The sequence below is a fragment of the Dasypus novemcinctus genome, chromosome 22 (assembly GCF_030445035.2).
Source record: "Dasypus novemcinctus isolate mDasNov1 chromosome 22, mDasNov1.1.hap2, whole genome shotgun sequence".
Taxonomy (NCBI): Eukaryota; Metazoa; Chordata; class Mammalia; order Cingulata; family Dasypodidae; genus Dasypus; species Dasypus novemcinctus.
The window spans coordinates 58,228,892-58,251,406 of NC_080694.1; the positions used below are offsets into that span (position 1 = coordinate 58,228,892).

The 22,515-nt window shown below is 39.9% G+C and overlaps 1 protein-coding gene and 1 long non-coding RNA gene across 3 annotated transcripts in view; one reads left to right on the forward strand and one right to left on the reverse strand.

Annotated features, from left to right (window-relative positions):
• Positions 1–22,515, forward strand: part of LOC139437311 (uncharacterized) — a 211,341-nt gene that overhangs the window by 148,970 nt on the left and 39,856 nt on the right. The gene's annotated exons all lie outside the window — the stretch shown is intronic.
• Positions 14,175–22,515, reverse strand: part of LOC101441584 (sodium-dependent phosphate transport protein 1-like) — a 45,792-nt gene continuing 37,451 nt past the window's right edge. The window contains exons 11-13 of the mRNA XM_004475789.5: positions 21,849–21,939; positions 15,913–16,049; positions 14,175–14,865 (exon numbers count right to left, since the gene is read on the reverse strand). Of these exons, the coding sequence (XP_004475846.1) occupies positions 15,915–16,049; positions 21,849–21,939 (226 nt within the window). The 3' untranslated portion in view covers positions 14,175–14,865; positions 15,913–15,914. The remainder of the gene's footprint in view (positions 14,866–15,912; positions 16,050–21,848; positions 21,940–22,515) is intronic.

The following is a 22,515-nucleotide window of genomic DNA, read 5'->3' on the forward strand; positions in this document are numbered from 1 at the left end:
TTGTCTTTGGCATTTGACCTTCTGATTAGTTTGTGTCTCAGAGTCGGTCTCTTCAGATTTTTTTGGATGGGAGTACATTATGCTTCTTGGACATAGATATCTAGGTCCTTCAATAGGGTTAGCAAATTTTCTACCATTATTTCTTTAAATATTCCTTCTGCCCCTTTTCCCTTCTCTTCTCCTTCTGGGACACCCATGATATGTATGTTTGCACTTCTCTGGCTGTCATTTACTTCCCTGAGACCTTGTTCAATTTTCTCCATTATTTTCTTCATCTGTTCTTTTGTATGTTCATTTTCAGAGGTCATTTTTTCAAGCTCACCAATCCTTTCTTCTGCCTCTCAAATATGCTATTATGTGATTCCATTGTTTTTTTAAAATTTCATTTATTGTGCCCTTCATTCCCATAAAATCTATTTTTCTATGCATGCTTTCAAATTCTTCTTTGTAGTCATCCAGTGTCTTCTTAATATCCTTAATCTCTTTAGCCATCTCATTGAATTTATTATGGGGATTTGTTTGAACATCTATGATTAGTTGTCTCAACTCCTTTATGTCATCTGGAGGCTTATCTTGTTCCTTTCACTGGGTCATATCTTCCTGTTTCTTTGTGTGGATTGTAATTTTCGTTGGTGTCTTGGCACCTGGATTACTAGAGTATTTATTTCGGGTGCAATTTTTCTCCTTACTTGCTGGTTGTGCAGTCAGAGCCAAGGATGTAATTGGTGCTATAAACTGTGGAGGTTCAAGCTGCCTCATTGCCCCAGGGACTGATGAAGCTCTTCCCAACTTTCTCCTTTCCCAGCGGTAGTGACAGAATAACAGTTGTGTGGAATAATCCAAGTCGTGCAGGCCTAGACTGTAGTTGCCCAGAGACTGATGAAGCTTCATGCCCCTTTGTCTCCTACCTGGGGCATGGATGCTGCTGCAGATGTGGGCAGCAATCTATGCAGGCCCAAGATGACTGCAGTTGCCCCAGTAGACTTCCGATTATTCAGTTTGTGCCAGCCAAAGGTACCCTCAGTTACCTGGATAGACTGGTGCAGAGCGAGCCAGGCTCCTCCCTGCCAGAGGTGGGGACTGAAGCCTAGGCTAGGGCTGCAGGCTGATCTGGATGAAAGTATCCGGTTCCCATGAAACTGTGATATTTGGTCAGCCTGGCTTCCCCTCAGGCAGGATGCAGAGTCAAAACTGCGGCCACCAGCCTCTTTCCGACTTGGACAAATTCACACCCCAGCTGTTCCTAGGGTTATTCCTTAGTTATATCCTAGTCCACCAATCAGTAGCTGAAATCGGCAGCCAAATGTCACATCCTCCCCCTGTTTTTGGGAAATGGAGCTTCCAATTCCCGTCACAGAACAGCTCCTGGGGCGTTTCCTGGTGCCAGAGCAGGATAATCACCAGCATCCATGACTTGGCCAGTAATTTCCCTGAGAGGCTGGTGCAGGTTCCTGCAGCATCCTCCCTGTTGGAGATGGCACTGGAGCTTAGGCTAAAGCTGCAGTCTGACCTGAATGGAAAGAAGCTGGTCTCACCAGCAATGGGATTTTCGGTTTGCCCCGGTCCCGGCCTCTTTCTGATTTGGACCGGTTCAAATTTTTAGCTGTTCTCAGGATTATATTTTAATGTGCTGAATTTTACTCATCAGTAGCTGAAGGTGGTGCCCAATTGTCTCTTCCTCCCCTGTTTTGGGGAAGTGGAACTTTCAATTCCAGCCACAGAACAATTCCTGGGGTGGCTTGTGCCTCCAGTGGGGGCTGGGTACCGGCCTCTGGGGCATGGAACCTTGACTTAAGAATCTTCTCTGCAGAAGGGCAGTCTCCTTCCATTCCTTCAAGGATGTTGCAGGATGCCCTTCTGGCCTCCTGAAACCCCCAAAAAGGTGCTTCAGCTAGCTCCATAGAGCTCTGGGTATTTACTAACTGCCTTGTAGCAGGAGCTGACTCTAGGATTTCCTTACTCCACCACCATCTTGCTGTCTCTCCTTACTAATTTTTTAATTTAACATTTTATTATGGAAATTTCCATAATCAGAAAAAGGGAGTACAGACTAAAATTACTGAGTGCCCATTAACCAGCTTCAACAATTCTCAGTATTTTGTCACTCAAGTTTTCATATATCCAACCGATGTTTTCTGTAGTATTTTTAACCAAATCTAAGACATAATGTAATTTGTCCTATAATTAGTTCACTATGAGTATCTAATGGATGAGAGCTTATAGAAAGTTTCTAAGCCATCGTTACTCCTAATTAATTAATGATAATCATTTACTATCATATAAACCAGTCATTATGACAATTTTTCTATTGCTTCAAGGTTATCTTTTTATACTAGGGTTTTAAAAAAGTCAGGATCTAAACAGGATCCACATATGGCAACCAATTGTTGTGGGTCTCATGAATCTTATTCTATCACCACCCCTTCCCTCACTTTCGTTTGCTATTACTTAGGAAATAGAAAACCGAACAGGGTTATTTACAGAGTGTCTCATCATTGACTTGACAAACTTCTTCTCTTTAGTGCCATCTGATTTCATTCTTTATCCCCTTATAGCCCATAAGGTGCTAGTTAGACACACATGCTGGTTTCAATTCAGTATAAGAATGCTCCATAGAGAGATACTAGTTATTTCCTACCCATCTGTCAGAAGAATTTGATAGCGGGTTGTCTCACTCATAGTGATGGTAGGATTGATCAGTGGGTACAGACATTCGCAGTTATCCATTAACAAAGATTCCCATTGACCTTTCACCTAGACTTTTTAGTGGCTGTTAGTAAATCATTTCACCTGATGCTGCAAAATGGTGATTTTCCAATTAAATCATGCCATTTTCTATTGTGAACTGGGATTGTATAGAAAAAAACCAGAGTGTAAAAGGTGGTGCAACAGTGGTGGATGGCATGGAGGTCTCAGCTATCTGTTCATGAAAGTTTCTTGTGCCCCCTGGACCTGCTCAAATCAGATCCCAGATGAACTGTTTCCATTGCATAATGGATTGCTTCTGAGTCTATTGAACTTGCACCTCGATGATAGAATCTAGCTCTGGCACAGAGTAGCTTCATCTCCCTTGGTCAGATGTTGTTCTTTACTGGGGGTCGGTAGCATATCTGGGGCTTCCTAGTGAGTGGAGTATGTGCATTGTTTTCGTTGTCATGACCTCCTGCAAAATCCCAGGGATCTGAGCTTTGACTCTCCTACTGTACTGGCTAATGCCTGTGTATGACAACATGGGAGTCTGCCACTGATAATGATCCTTGGTCATCCTACAAGACCTTGATTTTTCGAGACCCCACTTAAACCTCACATCTCTCTTGTGTCATCTGAGCTGGACATTGCAATGTGTCCAATTGTGATATGTGCTGTCTATAAAATGTGATGGGTTTTATGCCTTTTTCTACCTAACACTGTGGTTCTTTCTTTCATGGTGGCAGGAATATCAAGAAGTGATACCTTGTCCCTTACCTTGGAGAGGATCTCAGGGCATTTGCCAGACCACGATGTCATGAATACTCCACTTTTGTCCAGGTCCCTGACACTGTGTAGACTTTGTCTTCTGCTCTGAGTAGTGTGTATATCATTACAGAGCATCCAGAATCTTTGCCATGTCTTTCTTTTCTGGTCCAATTAACATGATTTTTCATGTACATAGTGGGACAATAGGATGTTCCAGCTGATCAAATCCCTTCAGAATATATTTGAAAGGGACAGGAGAAGTATCATAGTCCTTGGAGTGACTAGAAATGGCTTCTATTGTCTATCCCAAGTGAATGTGAACTTCTTATCCTCCTTTCTAATGACTATTCTAAAGAACACATTCAACAGGTGATTAGCTGTATACCAGCTAAGAAAGTCTATGTTGATCTTCTCTGTTAAGGAATTCCCAGGTGGCACAGCACACACAAAAGAGCATACGTTGAATGAAGGTAAGCCTTGTAGCATATCTACTGTTGGATTATTTCTATGATGATCCTCAGCTATCAGCTGCAGTCTATTTTTGCTGGGCCGACACTGGTGAATCAAATGGGGATATGTTAGTGACCATCAGCCCTGCGTACTTTTAAATCTTTAAAAATGGCATTAATCCCTGCTATTTCACATGAGTTGCAATATTGTTTCTGATACAATGAAATGGGAGGAGTGGACCATTTTGGGAAATCTCATTTGAATTAAATGACATAATATATCAATCATGGTAATCTATCTTTGTACTGAAAAAGTCTTCCTTGTCCAATCTTATGCTCTGCCCTCAGCATCCTCATTCCGTACTCCAGGCAGGCTCTTCTTGTCCCTGCACCTATTGGTGTATAATCCCTTCCCAGCATGGTTGTACACCATTTGTACCATGCTAGGTCCTCACTTAGTGATTTGTCTAGATGGTATTAGAGAAACTGAGGGAGAGAACTCACTTAGGCAAATAGTGTCTCACCTGCAACAAGTGCATGGTCTTCTGCATGGTCTTCTCACAAAAAGTGGTGCTATCCCCCAACATCGGGTACTGACCCCTCCCTGCAGGATGAGAAGTTTCACTCTTACCCAGAAATTGACTCTAGCATCAGAAACTAGCTGGGGCTCAAATCAGCCTTCTTTGATTTTCTGCTACTTTTACAGTCAAATTCTGAGTCTGATGTTCAGAATGGGTTTGCCCTCTAACTATTGGCTATCAGGATTTCTTTATATGCTGCAGTTGGAGGCATTGTAAATTTCATACTGTGCTCTGATGTAATTGGCCAACCCAAGTACTTTGGTGCAATTGTGTAATTAAGCAACAACCATATATTCTGAAATTGGTGTATTTGCTATTACCTCCAGATTTCTCAACATGTAGAGGTATTGGCCAAGCCATGCATTTCCCATTCCCATGTACCAAGCAACGAAAAGAGGTAAATCAAATGAATATCCTGGAAAACATTTCTTGTTGATTTGACACAAAATATTGACATGGACATGATACAAGGCACATAATATTAAATTGCCTGTTGGAATCTCCAGAAATGATAGTACTTTATTGGAGACTGAAGCATTAGTTAAGAATAGGCTGTAGCTAGAGTCAGATAAATGTAGTTCTCCTGTAAATGGGAATGTTCCCCACCCTGGCTGCTAGTGCAGATGGGAAACACAGGTTTCTTAATAGGTAATGACTTCTTATATATCACTTGAATACTTCCTTCCTTAATGAGAGAGTTCAGTCATTTTACTCTGAAATGGTTCACCCTCAGTACCATGTGGACTATGCCTGTAAAAACTTCACTTTCAAAACCTGTTATATGAAAAACATTATACTAGAGGGTGTCTGTTTGCTTGGTAATGAATTACTTGTACACAAAGTTGCCAGAAGGGATATCTGGGGTTCTAGACTTAAGGAAGGTGTACAGAGAAGAAGAGCAAACAGAAATCCATCCTAAGTGGATGCATTTCTGAGCAAGACTGGGTGCTCAAGTGGGGGAGGCCAAATGACTGGATCTTTTATCTAGGGAATCAGTCACTTCTGGCCAGATTATCGAAGGCAGACTTCAGAATATAACAGAGGTAAATCCTCTTATGTTTGAAAAAAAATCTACCCCAGAAAGTCTCCTGCAATTTTGACATCTTGAGAGCAGCCTGCACCAGTTCTCACATTTACCTCATACCTCCCAGTTTACTTAGGGCCAAGGTAGCGAGTAAGCAGCCCATATAATGAAATGACAAATTCTACAGTGGTCATGCTCATGCAGAGTCCTTTCAATATGCCACCATTTGCACACTCCAACACCCAAATTGCTGTTATGTGAATAAAATGGCACATAATGTGCTCCCATGCAGGCTTACTCCCCAACGTTCTGTCCTATGCAAGAGGCAGCTCCCAACATGCTGTCATCTAGACATACAATCCTATCCGAATGCTCCCCTTTCGTTGCCCAATACCTGGTGTTTTTTCAAGTGGATCGACCAACTCCCAGTGGGCTGTGATTATGAGCCTATGAAACCCCAATGTACTGTCATATGGACCCATTTTAACTCACCACAATGCTGTCATGTGGACCGAAATGGACATTCATATGGATAGACCAATGCTTCATTCAGAAAAGCAAATCAACTCCATAATCCCATCACTTTTCTTTCCTTTCTCATCATCATCACTGTACTATTTTTACTATTTTCCTTCATTGTTCAAACGATACAGGGGTTCTCCCCTACTTAGGAAGATTATAGTTGCAAAAAGCAAGCAATACAGAGCAAGAAGAAAGAAACCATTATGTGTGTTTATGATTTCAAGGAAGCACACATACGTTTATTTTAAAATCTCCTTGCAGCAATAAGAGAAAATGTCTTTCAAACTTAAGTCATTCTCATAGCACAATTCATAACTTTTCAAAAATAGTGCACCTAAAAGGAGATTTCAAACAACTGACTCAAGTGTTTTCTTTTATTAACTGTATTTTTAAACAGACTTATTAAGATAAAATAAAATTCACATATTTAAAATGTACAATTTAAATATTTTAAATGTTTTCACAGATCTTTACAACAGCATGGTCAACCATTTTCATCACCGCATGAAGAAATCTTATAAATTTTAGATATCAACTCCAACCCCCTTGTCTCCTTCAATCCAATTCTAAGCAAGCAGTAATCTGGTTTCTGTTCCTGTAGATGTCCCTATTTGGAGCTTTCATTGGAGTGGAATCATATAATGTGTGAGTTTTTGTGACTGGCATCTTTCCCATAGAGTAATGATTTCAAGCTTCATCCACATTGTCGCATGTACCAGGACCTCATTCCTTTTAATGGCCGAATACTATTCCATTGTATTAGTAAATCCCACAAAATAACAGAATGTTTTCTTAAACTACTTATCTGTTGATGGACATCTGCATTGTTCCCATCTTTTGGCTTAATACATAGAGCTACTATAAACGTCTGTGTATAAATTTTCATCCTCTTACTTTCAACCGGTTTGTGGCTTTGACTCTAAAGTGTGTCCTCTTAGAATTCATGTAGTTGGATCATGTTTTTAAACTCCTGTCCGGCAATGTCTGTCTTTAATTGGATTGTTTATTCTACTCACATTTAAGATTATTATTGATATAGTTGGATATCTGTCTGCCATCTGACTTTTTGTTTTCCATATGTTGCATGTCTTTTTGTTCCTCTATTCTTCCTTTACCTATTATTTGAAATGGAGTGAATATTTTCTAATTCAGCATTTAAATTTCATTAATGACTTTTACTGTATATTTCTTGTTTTTATTTTTAGTGTTTGTTCTAGGGTATAATACAGGCATCTTACATTTGAGAATTAGCATCAAATTTATACTAGCTTAATCCCAGTAATATGTAGAAACATTATCCCTATACAGGGGTATCTTGGTATTCATTTTCAATGGCGTCTGTGAGGCAGAGAGTACCAAAAATGAGGCGCAAACCATTTTTTCCCATAAGGAATAATGTAAATAAATTTAATGCATTCCAAAACCAAAGACAATGCACATTTTTAAGGCAATATGTAAAAAGATATGATTGTATATCATTATTTTACATGAGAAATAAACCTAAAAATTAATAAATAATTTGATTAAATGAAATAAAAACTTCAATTGACCTGTACTGAGACGAGTTCATGGCCCTAGTGGGATGGTGTGAGGAGAGTGGTGAGGAGGAGAGGTTACGTGGAATGTTGCTTGGAAGGAGAGTCCCCTCCAGTAGAACACTGGACACTTGCCCTTCAGGTGTTCTTTCTCCTTTCTTCCTTTTCTCACCGTGGAACCCTGACTCTGACACACTGTTTTTCAACTTTCCTGAAAATTTATCCAATGACGACCTCTTCTGTCTTCTTTCCAGAATTTCTGTTAGTTGTTTGGTCATTTAATGAATTCACAATTCTGCTTGTCAGAGCTTTGTCTGGATGGAACTAGTCCACAAATTTTTCAACATCTGCTCAGTTTGCACACATTTGCTTTTTCAAGGGACTGGGGACATCCTTCCTCAGCTCCTCTTCACCTGAACAACTCTCTTCAGCTCCTCTAGTTGCTGTTCCTTCTGTAATTCCTGCAGCTCCTCAGTGCTGAACTCCTTCTGTAAGTCATCCTTCATGCCTGGAGGATGGACAGGTACAATGTCCAAAATTAGGAGAGCTCTCAAAGGGAAATCTTTCTCCAGCAAATAGTTTTCCATTGAGGAAAGAAACAAGTCATTTATCCACTCAGTAAAAAATTGCTTCGTGACCCAAGCTTTGTTCTTTGTCGTCCACATCACATGGAGTGTGCTTTCTGTGACATTATGCTTGTTGTAAACTCTCAGTTTTCAATCTGATAGACTAGTAGAGGCTTGAGTCTAAGTCCCCACTAGCATTCCCATGCAACAGAGTGAGCCTGTCCTTCACTGTTTTAGAATTGGTATTGCCTTGTCCTCTTTTGTAATGTACCATAGGTCCTATTTGGCATTTTCCCCCCAAAAACTCCAGTCTCATCATTAAAAATTCATTGGGAAATAAATCCCTCTGCCTCTATGTGGTCTTGAAATTCACTGAAGAATTCATCAGCATCCTTGTAAGAGCACTTGCTGCTTTGCCATTCACATGTTACTATAGATGCTGGTCCTCTTTTTATAATTCTCAAATCAGCCTTGGCTGGCCTTAAAAACTTGAGCCATCTTATCCCTGGGTCCTGCTTTGTTTTTCCAAAGATCATCATGGAACAGTTTTGCTTTTTCACATATCATGGCTTTAGATATTCTCTTGCCCATTAATTTTTTCTCTTTACCCAAATTAATAACATCTTTGGAACTTTCTGAAGTGTTTGGGAATTATGCTTTGTTACTCCTTTAACTCATTTTGCAACATCAGCCTTTTTTATTGCTTCTTTATTCTTAATGATGGTAGAGACCATTGTTCTAGGACTACTGTATTCCTTAGCAAGATCTGTATGGGACAATCACCTATTTTTTCTTTTTCTTTTCTCAATGACAATGGAAAATAATTTTATTTTATTTTCAGCACTATCACTCCTCATTTTCTTAGGACCCATGATGCGAAAAAAATGCAAAAATACACAAAATGATGACAGAAGCTAAGATAAGACTGCAAGAGTTACTGCATGTGGGATGGGTGAACCTTTGTTTTGGATGAAAAGGGCAGCTAATCAGGAGGCAACCGACACTGACAGGTTCCAGCTTTCCTGTGGAGGACCAAACAAAGATGAGTACCAGGACAATAATCTCTTGTCAAAAAGCATTGAGTACCAAATTCAATAAGTTTCAAACAGTTGATTACCAAGCTATGCCGGTATAGATACAAGACAAAGATGACTGACCCTTTAGGTACAGCTTCAGAAACCATCCACAGCCACATACGACACACTTCTTCTTCAAATGGGAAACCATGAAAGTATGTGTGAGAAACTTTGGTCTAAGGGAGTCAATGTCTCATCCAATGAGGGATGTTTTATACCCCAAACAAGGCTGCAACCAGACTCAATAGCAGAAACCAAGAGAGCACATATACCAGGTGCTAAACCACCAATCTGTATGTTTTCTATAAACCAAGTGACAAGCTGCCCTTTGGAAGTGTTAGAGCCCAGGATTAGACAATCACTAGTCAGTTCACATCATTCAGGTCCAACCAAGGGTCCAGTCCAGGTCTCCCCAGGGAACAGCTTGACATTGCAACAGAGCAGTTGAGATAAACTCCTTGTTTACAAAGGAATACCTCTCTGCAGGTGTGCCAGCTTTCTCAAGGGAACAGCACAGAACTCACATTCCCAGCTGCAGCAAAATCAGCCACCATTGCAGTTATTTTCATCGGTCTAGTGAGGTCATAATTTCTTATGCAAACATTCATAAGGATGACCTCCATGAGCATATGCAGGATCTGTAGAGGTCACCCTGTACAAGTTGGAGCAAGGAAGTCTCTGTTCCTTCCCCCACATGCCTCAATTCAATGCTGAAGAGTCCTGAGTCCCCAGGAGTTCTCTCCCCACCCCAGGCTCAGCTCCCTCAGAGAAATCACCACATGCCTGGGGTGTGGATCCCAGAAGAGTGCTAAGATGTTTGCAAGTTCTTACCAAGTGAGCTCCTCAGGATCATCATCACATTTTCTGGGAAGAATCAAGGCATTTCCCTGAAAGGATAGGGTGGCCAATCATCCTGGTTTGTTCGTAATGAAGGATTTCCCAGGGTGCTAATACCTTGGAAGTTCCTGGTAAACCGGGATGAGTAGGTCACTCCACAAACATTTACCAGATCAGTGAGAAGTTGTGTGAATGGCAGAGTGATGCATCCACATGCATCTTGCCTTTTTGTTCATGAATAGTTAGCCTAGAAGCTTCTCTGACTAGTATTGCTTACATGGTGTTTGTATATTCATACAGCCTTCCATCCTAGGAGGTGTATTTAAAGTTATTGGAATAAGGATGTGGATTTTGGGAAGCGGACTTGGCCCAGTGGTTAGGGCATCCGCCTACCACATGGGAGGTCCGCGGTTCAAACCCTGGGCCTCCTTGACCCGTGTGGAGCTGGCCCATGTGCAGTGCTGATGTGCACAAGGAGTGCCCTGCCACACAGGGGTGTCCCCTGCGTAGGGGAGCCCCACATGCAAGGCATGCGCCCCTTAAGGAGAGCTGCCCAGCATGATAAAAAGTACAGCATGCCTAAGAATGGCACCACCCACACGGAGAGCTGACACAACAAGATGACTCAACAAAAAGAAACACAGATTCCTGTGCCGCTGACAACAACAGAAGAGGACAAAGAAGAAGACGTAGCAAATAGACACAGAGAAAAGACAACCAGGGCGGGGGAGGGGAGAGAAATAAATAATAAATCTTTAAAAAAAAAAAAGGTAGTGGATGTGGCTCAACTGATAGTGCATCTACCTACCACATGTGAGGTCCAGGGTTCAAACCCAGAGCCTCCTGACCCGTTGGTGAACTGGCCCATGTGCAGTGCTGATGCGCACAGAGGTGCCCCCCCTGTGCCAGAGCCCCACATGCAAGGAGTGAGCCCTGTAAGGAGAAGAGCCTCATGCGAAACAAGCACATCCTGCCCAGGAGTGGTGCCACACACACACAGACGTGATGCAGCAAATAATGCACCAAAAAGAGACACAGATTCCTGGTGCCACTGACAAGAACCCAAGTGGACACAGAAGAACATACAGCAAATGGACACAGAGAGCAGACAACGGAGGGGGTGGGGTGAAGAGAAGGGAAAAGAAAGAAATAAAAATAAATCTTACAAATAAATAAAGTTATTGGAATACACAAATTCACCTGATGACTTGAACATTTCCTAAGAATCTTGTTTATACAGAATTTACATGATGAAAGACGTCTATGACACTCATATGAATCTCATTCTTTAGTTTCCTGTAGTTTTCTACCAGTCAGTCAGGGAAGAAGTGAAAAAAAAAAAAAAAGAAAAACCAAAAAAGGCTTTCGTTGTGACATAAAATCCCTTCTCTTATTTGAAGTTTCAGTTCCCTACTGTCAGTGACAACTCATTGTCAGCACATAGTTGTTTTAAATGGAAGTTCTGAAACTGATGCTGTCTCCCATGTCATTCAGTGTTCATCCAATCATTTGTTGGAGAAATATGTGTTAAGCAGTAGCAGTGCAAAGCACTATTAAGTACATAAAACAAAGAAAAACCCCTGCCCTCATGAAAACCAATGAATCCAATGAATTATGTGGTAGATGAGATGGTGGGAAGTGCTAAGAGAAGAGTCAAGCAGGAAAGAGGAATGGGGCACATGAGACAGGGGTGAAATTTCCAATTTAAATGGTGAGGTCCTGGGAAGCTCTCTGCAAAAGAAACATTCAAGCCAGGACTGGAAGGAAGTGAGGGGTAATCCCAGGGTCTCTATGGGGAAGAGCTTCCAGCCCAGGAAACACAGAGCCCAGCAGCCTCCAGGCAGAAACGTGCCTGGTAGATTCCAAGAGCAAACAAAAAGCCCACGTGGCTGGAAGAGAGCTCGGGGAGCGGACAGGAGACTCCAGGAAGGGCGTCCTGGTTCTCCAGGCTCTAACACACACACCCAGTGGGCTGGGTTCAGCACAGGAATTCATTGGTGCTGGTTTCAGAGCTGGAAAGCTGGCTGCCTACCGGGATCGTGGTTCTCCGTGGGCCAAAAATCCTTGTGACCCTCAGCTTCTCCGTCACATGGCAATGGCCTCTTCGTTCTCTTCTGGGCTCCCACTGATTTCTGGAATCCTGCTCCTCCCCATGGCTTTTTCTTTATAAGTCCTCTAGTAATAGGATTAAATCCCATTCCCCTCCAGTTAGCCTCAGTGGAACTAAAACTAACATCTTCCAGAGGTCCTGCTTACGGGGTTCACATCTACAGGAATGAGATGAAGAACATGTTTGATAGTTTTTTTCTGGGAGACCTAATTCACCTTACCACAGAGAGCTACTGAGGGACACAAGGGACAAGAACTGAGGGACAGTTAATGATTTATAGATTCCAGGATTCAGTTTGGTTGGAGAAACATCTTCTTGCTCTCAGCTGCCACTGAGGTATCAGGCATGGTCTTCTGCCTCTTCTTTGAGCAAGAGGATGTCCAGGACTGGGCTGAAATGCTGACCGCCACCCCTTAGGAGAAAATTTAGTGACACGATTGAGCTGATGAGTCTTGTTCATTTTTTGCCTTCGTGCCTGCTTTACTGATTAGCCATCCAGTTTGTGTTGCCTTTGCTTCCAAGGCCTTCTCAGGGATCTTTGCAGGATGATACTGAAGATTCTGCCTAGAAAGCTTATAGGAATTAAAAAAAAAAAGCTAGTTATTTAACTGTGATCTTCTGAAGGCCTAAGTGTGTCTGAATTTCTTTGTGTTTTCCAACACTTTCCGCTGATATCCTGGTAAAATCATCAGGGGTGGATGACAGTTTCTCAGCAAAGCAAAAGAGTTAGCTGGAACCATGGGAATGGGAGCTCAGAATGATAAGGGGACTTGTGTCCAAACACCCATAAGATGAATTCTGAGAGCTGTCCTGAAAAGAAAGCCTGGAAAACAGAAGCCATTGTGTGCACTACTCAAACTGGACCAGGAGGCCATAGTTGGCAAAGTCTGCACTTCAAGAGAGGAGGACTGTGCCGAGGCACGTGTGGGTGGGAGGCCAGGGTGGAAAATGCCCAGAAGGGAAAGCCCATACAGTCCAGACCCATTCTGACAAGAAGAATGGATGTCCTGTAGCTAATGGGGCTGGGGGCTGGGGGTGGATGTAGTCTCCACAAATTCCTCTACATGTCTGCTAGCTTTGGCGTCAGTCCCCTCTATAGTTACTGTGATGAGCTCTACGTTTTCACCCAAGGCCAAGCCCTGCACTAGAGCTTGAACATCGTCGACTCGGAGACACTTCAGTAGTTCAAGATCATGCTAGTGCCCTCTCTGCTACACCATGACTCTTCACTGTTGTATCATTCCATCACCAGAGAAACATGCATGTGTCTCTGTCCTCAGAAACAAGGAAACGCCCCAAAGATGCTCCCTAATTTCACATCCCTTAAAGCTACCTGCCATTTGCTCTGCTGTCCTTTATAGGACTGTCTATACTTGCTTTCTCCATTTTAACTCATTTTCTCTTTATCTTTCCTTTTTTTTAAATTGTAAAAGCAAGAATTATTCGTCACATTCTAAATACACCAGTAATCGTCTCTTCTGCCAAGTATACTGCATTCTTTCCTACCAAGCTTTCGCATTCTAGTTGGCTGTGGGTGCACGTTGATAGAAGGTCAAAAAATAACAGCCTCTCTTTGTCTCCTAACTTTAGGATCAATTAATTAAAAGATAAGCATTAGGGTCACACATTCTCTTTTTCCTTTAAATGTTTTTACTGTGAAATATAACACAGATTCAGAAAACATCACAAAACCAATGTGTCTCAGAGGAGGATTAGAAGGTAAACCCTCTTTTAATCACCACCACCTGGTTATAAAAAATAAAATATTGCCAGCATTTTAGAGATTCTCCATGTGTTCCATACTAATCATTACTCCTTCCTTACCCCTGAAAGTGACAACTCTCATGACATTCATCATTCTCTTTTCTTATTTGTAGATTTCTCACCCATGTATATATCCTTATATACACACGTTTATTTATTTATGTTTAAATATAAAGACCATATTTATTTTAAATTTTTGGTCAAGATAAGCTATTGTCATTAATGATATTTTAATTTTTGTAATGATATTCCAAAACGGTTTTATTTTCTTTATTAATATATTTTTAATTTTTAAAAAAGATACAGATACAGATTACATAACTGTTAATTAAAAAATAAAGGGGATTCCTATATTCACCACTCCCTACACCTCCCACACTTTCCCCCATTAAAAACATCCTTCATTGGTGTGGTACATTCACTACAATTGAGGAATGCAATCTGAAGCATGGCCACTAAGCAAGAGTATAGTTCACTTTCTATTTTACACTAACTCTGCATAGTTTTGTAGGTTATGTCAAAATATTTATTTGTCATTTCAATGTCATTTGGATTATTCCAAAATCCCAAAAAAGCCTGTATACTAGTCTTGGTTTCCCCACTTCCTGCTCTCAGAACCTTCAGTGGCCACTGCATCCACATCAATGATATAAGTTCTTACATTTATAGAATCACAATAAATCTATAGTATAATACCAGTAAGTCTACTTTGACCCATAGTACATTCCTAAGTCCTCAAGATTCTGGGATTTGATGCCCAGTCCACCTTTCATTGAGATGGGGCTTCAATTCCATAGGGTGGATGGATGGGACTATCTTGCTTGCAGTTGTAATCTCTCGGTTCCTTGGGATGGTGGTTGTGCCTCATTCTCTCCTTGTTAGTTGTTCAGGTTGAGTCCAATGAACTGCAGAGTAGGTGTAGCAACTCCATTGAAATTCAGCACCCTATAGCATTTACATAGGCAATTAAAAAATTTGATATACTATTTAATTTCCTTTTAATCTAGTGGCTTTCCTTCATTCCTTTAATTTTTCCCTTAGGATTTTTTGTTACAAAATCTGAATCATTTAAACCTGTAAAATCTCCCACAGTTTGGATTTGCTGGTGATATCCTTAGGATGTAGTTCAACATGTTCTCTGAGGTATTTTGCATAAAACAAAAGCTATCTTGAGGACTATTCAGATCAGAATGATTTTCTTAGCAAGACAGTGGTGGATGTGCGAATTTCATCAAAAGGTAGAAAATATCACTGTGCCTCTCTTCATGTGATGTTAACAGAAGCATTGCCTGGATCCCTTAATTCATTGGGTGTTGAAATATGGGGGGCATATCTTTACTCTTTCTATTCTTATTCATGTATTAGCTGAAATACTTCTACAACGAGACCTTTCCTTTACTATTTATCACTGGTACAGTTTATAGAAGAAAGGCAAAATATCAGACTCTAATGAACACATTGTAATGGACTCTGTCTCCGTCATTCAATTGAAAACCATTTTGTCAGTGTCACTTTTAAGGTATCCATTGCCAAAACCCTTAGAAAATTCTAGATTTATGTAATTTAACCCCTTGACATCATTTTCCACAGGTCATCACTGCCACCTCTGAACCTTCTTTTTACCTCCCTTGTGTGACACCACATTCTCCCACTGTCCTTCCTCCCTCTTCTCAGTCCTTCCCAGCTCTCATCTCCAATAAGAACTAGCCTTTCTCTTCCTTGTCTTCCATGGTAGAGATGCCCAGACTCCGAAATCTGCACCTCCAGTCCCAACAGATGCCCAGATTTCCATACCTGCCCCATTAGAATGCCGAAGAGATTCAGACTCAACACTGTACACCTGCACCCACACCTGCACCCATTTCTTTCTTCCCATCTCTGTCATCAGCACCCCATTTTACCCTAGGGGCGAGCCTCAATGCCTCTTTCTGCTGCACACCCCTATGTGCTGTGGATTCTTCCACAGTGGTGCCCAACCTGACCACTGCTCACCTTCAGAAGCGTGTCTGTTCTCTGTCTCTAGCCCAGTCCTGGACTTCCACTGCAGCAAACACAAGGTAGAAAATGCTGCTGCCCACATTAATGGCTGACAACAGGATGAAGACTTTAAACCAGGAAGTCTCTGGATCCTGAGGGATTAAAAAACAGAATAATTATCAATGAGTGGTATAGGTATTGTTTTCTTTGATGTTTAAATTGTAATCTAAAAATAATATAGACTCAGCAAAGGGCACTTAAAAACGTGAAAAAGCACTCTCATCAAAATAAGGCCATAATTCAATTCCACAGAGATGATCACACTATCTTTCTGCTCTTTTATCTATGTCTATGTCCATATAATTTTTAAATATGTAAAAATGCCATTGTGATGTACATAGAACTAATGTTCAAACGTGAATGTGTTTTCATCTAGATACATATCATAAACATGCTCGCATGCCAATAAATATTCGATTGTACCATAAACTGCTTAATTACTATCTAGAGATAAGAAATTTAAAATTTATAAGTCACCCTTTATTTCTTTATATTTAAGTTGTTTTCCAATTTTGTTGCTATAAATAATAAACATCCCAATAGTTAATTTTATACCCATCAATCCTTAGTAAATTTTATGAACTATCTTTTCCTCATTTATGAAGATGACTGACATGTTTTCTCTGGGTGAAAATTGGTCAGTTTCACCAACAGACTTTACAATAGTGAATCCTGTTTACTTTCATAGAAAGTAGCCTACTAGATTTTGAGGTTTTTTCTTTTAATGCACTCATGGATCATATGCAGAGGTAATTTATTTCATTTATTTGTGTTAGAAACATTTACATTTACATTTTGTTCCAGATTTGTTGAAATTTTTTACTTTATGTTTTTCATCAGCCAAGGTTAAATTTTATGTAAATATGTAATACATTCTGAGCAGCAATTTATCTTATTTCCATGCTTTTGAAGAAATTTATGTCTCAAATTTATACAGTTCTTATCCCCTATTTAGTGCATTTATTCCTTTTCTTCTTCATTCACGTTTTTAAAAATCGTCTTGAATAAATTTTGTTGTAAGATTCGGGAACAGAATGTAAATGCATTTTTCTTGAGGTGGGTTAGCCAGTATTCTTGCCACTTTGTTTTTTTAAAATCAAACCATCCCTTCTAATTTGAATTGTATCAACATTATAAGGAATAACACAGTAGCTGTGGCAATCAGAAGAGTGGCTCCTGTTTCTTAATGCTTTGCCTCAGAATTAGCACCTATCACTTCCTCTTATATTTCCTAAGTCAAAGGAAGTTCCATGAATATATCTAACTTCAGGCAGGTTGGAAATGCCCCGGAGGAGAGCCTGAAAAATTATTTTGGCTGCATAACTTCATTTCTGCAGAGAAGGCTGCCTTTCTCTTCACCAAATAACTGCCTCACATGACTTCCTTTATGCAGATCCTACTAATCAAGAGAGAACACCCCAAAGTCCCTTCTAGTACCTACATTCAGTCTCCTAAGGGCCCAGTTTAAGTATATTCCCCCACTGGTGACCTGCAGAATGTCTGCCTAGCAAGATGTGAGCATTACTGTGGACCAGTGGCTGCCATTCGTTTCCCTTTATTAAGGGATATTTATTCTGAATCTTGGGTTGCTAAACTACAATATGATGGAGTAGCCCTAGATATAGCATCTTGTGCATTACACCATGATGATGGGATGGCTCATGCCATACTTTGAACTTGAAATTGTATTACCTATATGCTTGAAGAGATGCCTAATTTGAACAAGTTTCATTTATATGACAAAAAAACTCATAACCAACTCATTCTATCTCTGGGGTCCAGTTGACCAAGATGATGGTGTAAGGTGCTCCAGAGTGCCATTCCCACAGAATTTCTTCAACAACTGGACAAAACTGGCAGAGCCATTTTTCTCAAATTTCCAGGAAACAGTCAAAGTGTTGCAGTAAATGTGTGAGAGGCAAATAATAAAATGGAACTTTAAGCAAACTCTTGACAGTCAAGGAAATCTGTTATGTAACTACCTGGATACAAACTTAAGAAACAGAGAGATCAGGAATTAAATCCCAGAGCCACATTTAAAAATACTAAAATGTGCAATGTGCAAAAAATATTGCTAGACAAACTAGGAACAAGAAATGATGACCCATCCAAAGGACCAAATAAATATACAGACACCATCCACAGAGAAGACCAGATTAAACAAATCAGACAAAGACTTTTAAAAAATGATCCTCAAAATACACAAGTCCATAACAGAGAACAGTGGGAAAGAACTAAAAGATATCAGGAAAACCATGAAAGAACAATAAAGGAATCTTGATAGTGAAGTAGAAAATTTGAAAAGGAAATCAACAGAACTACTGGGGTTGAAACCACAATAACTGGAATGAAAAGCTTGAATAGCAGATTGGAATTGGCAGAAGAAAGAATGAGTGAACCTGAAGGCAAGAATATTGAAAGGACTCAGACTTTGTGTGAGAAAGAAAAAAGCCTAGGAAACTTGTGGGCAACAATCAAGTGTACTAATATATGCATTTGGGAGTTCCAGAAGGAGGAGAAAGAAAGAAAGGTGCAGGAGAAATATTTAAATAATAGCAGAAACTTTTCAAATGTAAGGAAAGATATGAACATAGAAATCCAAGAAGACCAACAAACTCCAAATGGGATAAACTCAAAGAGAACCAAACCCAGAGACATACTAGCCTAACTGGCAAAGAAAATGAGAGAGTTCTGAAAGATGGATGAGAAAACAAACATGTTATGTTCAAGAGAGCCCCAATAGGATTAACTGCCAAATTTTAACATGAAGATGAGAAAAAAGTGGAATGAACTATTTAAAATGCTGAAAGAAAACAATTGCAAACTAAGAATTCTACATCTGGTGAGACTGTTCTTCCAAAAATTAGGGACAGATTAAGACAGTCCCAGAAAACAGAAGCTGAGTGAGTTTGCTACCAGTAGACCTGCCCTACAAACAGTGCTTAAGTTAGTTCTTTAGACTTATAAGAAAGGACACTAGATAGTGGAGGAGGTGGCATGAAACAAACAAAAAGCCTTGGTAAGGGTGTCCATGTGCATAATTATAAACGTCAGTACTGTTTTTGGAATTTAACTCTAATTTTTATTTCATACTGGTTCTAAAATTGAAATGCATAAAAAGGTACAATAAATCTTTGGTTAAGGAATGCAATACATCAAGATATGATTTGTAAAACGTACAAAAAAAGGTGGAAAAATGGGAGAGTATTTGAACAGTGTATTTTTATGCTATTAATCAAGTAGGTATAATTTAACTTGATTGTAATAGCTTTAGGATATCAAATTTAAGTCCCATGTTAACCACAAAGAAAACATCTAACAAATAGAGACATGAGGAAATGGGAAGGGGTTCAATGGTACACTACCAAAAAAGCAAATAAATATGTAAGTAGGCATTAACAGAAGAAATTAAGGGGAAAAAAGGGATAAGACTTGCAGAGAACAAATAGCAAAATGAAAAGATAACAAGTAGACAGAACAAATGTAAGTATATATGTATATAATGGGAGAGCCCCCAAATAGGAAACATATATTGACAGATTCAAAGGGAGAAACAGATGGTTCTAAATTAACGGGCTTCAAAACACCAATTTCCAAAACAGATAGAAGATCAGAACAAAAAAACAATAAGGAAACTGAGACTTAAACAACACTATAAACTGGGTATAAGGTCAACACACAAAAATCAGTAGTTTTTCATATACTACTAATGAGCAATCTGAAGAGGGAATCAAGGAAAAAAATCCACTTACAATAGCAAATAGAAGAATCAAATATCTAGTAAGAGATTTAACCAAACTTAAAGCAGGGACTCGAAAACATATTTGCAAACTAATGTTTATAGGAGCATTATTTACAATTGCCAAAAGATGAAAGTAACCCAAGCATCCATCAATAAGTGAATGCATTAGCAGAATATACAATGTGGTTAATAGAGCTAATGGCTTAAAAAATAATGTTTGTTTGTTTGTTTTTCTATTTAGTGACTTGGAAATCCTTAATTTTTATTTATTTTTTTGATATTTATATATCTTTTTTTTTCCTTCTCTGTTTTCTTTTAAATGTTACATTCCAAAAATATGAGGTCCCCACATACCCTCTACCAGCTTACCCCACTCCTCCCACATCAACAACCTCTTCGATCATCATCGTGGCACACATTCACTGCACCTGGTGAATACATTTTGGAGCACTGCTGCACCACATGGACAGTGGTCTGCACTGTAGTCTACACTCTCCCCCAATCCACCCAGTGAACCATGGTAGGACACACAACTCCAAATCCTGAAAATGGCGCCACATCATATCTCTTCTTTCCTCTCCCTACCATCAGCACCTACCGTGGCCACTTCCTTCACATCAATACTACAATTTCTTCCATTAATAATCACAGTAGTTCCCCAGCAGAACACCAGTAAGTCTACTTTAATCCATACTCTCTTCCTCCATCCTGTGGAATCTGGGATGTTTATGTCCAGTCCCACTCTACATCAGGAGGGGGCTTAGATTCCACGTGGATGATGGATGCAATTCTCCTGCTTGCAGTTGTAGGCATTCTTGCCTCCCTTGTGGCGATTGACCTTCTTCGCCTCACTGTTAGCTGACCAGGGTAAGACCAATAAACCAGAGGGTAGGAGTTGCAAGTATGCTGAGACTCAGGGCCTGGCTGTCACATGGACAGTCCAGAGATTCAGGTCTTCTGAGTATACACCAACCCCAAAGCCAACCACAGATCTGGTAAAAGTAACAGAAGAGGCATGTGTAGAAAGGTCATATCTGAGTCCAACTTCATCACACTCAGGAACACAAACTCCAAAGTAGAGCTAACTGACATGGCCCTGAACTCCAGAGTCATCTGCCATGACCATAGAACCTGTGGATCTCAGTAGCCCTCAGGAGAACCAGTACCTGGGTTTCTATCTACTTTGGCTGTCTCTGGTACTCTGCTGAGGTGTGCATAAGCGTTACCCCTCTGGTGACCTCCCGACTCTTTTGGAGACTCATAGCCATATAATCTCATTTGTCTTTTCCGTTTTCCCCTTTCATCCAAAGTCAAAAAGCAGTTTTTAACACCTAATATTACACGTAGGCTGAGATATTTCGCTGGTCTGAGTTGACCCTTTTATTCAAGGTCTTTTTCTAGTTATATCATCAGCTGGTGCTTGGTAGTAATCCCTCAGCACCAGGGAGGCTCATCCCTGGAAAAAAAATAATGTTTTGATACATGTTGGAACATGGATGAATCTTGAAGATACCATGTAAGTGGAAAGAAGCCAGAATCAAGAGAATAAATATTGAATGATCTCACTGATAAATAATTCAAATAAGCATATTCATCGAGTCAGAATCAAATCTTAAATAAAGTTTACCAGAGGTGGGGTTTGTGGTAACCAATAGGGAATTAATGTTTAATCAGTACAAAATTTCTATTTGGGGTGATGGGAAAGTTTAAGAAACAGATGGTGGTGATGAAAGAACAACACTGTTGATGTCCTTAACAACACTGTAATATATATTTGAATATAATTAAATAGGAAACTTTAAGTTGTCTATCTGTTGCTGGATTAAAACTTCTATAAAAGCACAGAATTGTGCAATACGGTGAACTCTAATGCAAATTATGAACCATGGTATATAGTATAAATATATTAATATTGTTTCATCTATTTTAATAAAGGTCCTCCACTACACTACACTAATAATAATAGGGTAAATTTTGTGAGTGTGTCTGTGTGTGGGGTGGGGTTATATGGGAACTCTATTTTCTACAACTTCTTCAATGAAAAATTCATTTTAAAAACCTCATAATTCATCCTCTGCTGAAGTCTCCTCTGTATATTTTTCATGTATATTTTCTCTGTATAAGTAATATTTCAAAAATAACTCCTTACCTGATTAAGGATGATGCCAGTCAAAGTGGAAGAAATTAATCCTCCCATTAGTCCCAGAAAAGTTGTAACTCCTCTTAAAAATCCATAATATCTATACATAAAAAGAATGACAATGCAACGCTGTAAAGCAAATCAAATGCTGCAGGAAAAGCCAACTTAGCGAAATACGGTACAGTAGGGATAACTGTTGTCATTGCTACTTCTCAAATTCCAATAAAAATCACTTATTAGAGAAGACAGATCATATTTAGAGTAAAACCTAGTAGAGTTGAGAAAAGAAGAAATGCATTTTAGAAATTCAGAAGGCAACATGTCTTTAATGGGAACTGGTTTAGGTTAATGAGAGTAACTTCATTTACACGCAACTCTGATTGGTCAACTCGCATTTATCGAAACCACCTTCAGCTGGAAATGAGCTACAAAAGCAGCACACTCCCAAGGAGGAGCAGCTCTCCAACACCCATTTCAGATAGAGCCATGGGTGAGATAAGGGTTCAGACCCTTCAGCCATGAAGAACCAGAGGATGCCTTTTGGAGAGCAAAGCCAGGGTCTAATTGTGGTATTATTAATAGATTGCTCAGGAACAGGGAATCTGCCCTTTCTTGCCCAGCAGATTACCCTACTGACTGCTCTGCCTTTCAAGTCCTTCCCTTTTATGATAGTGAG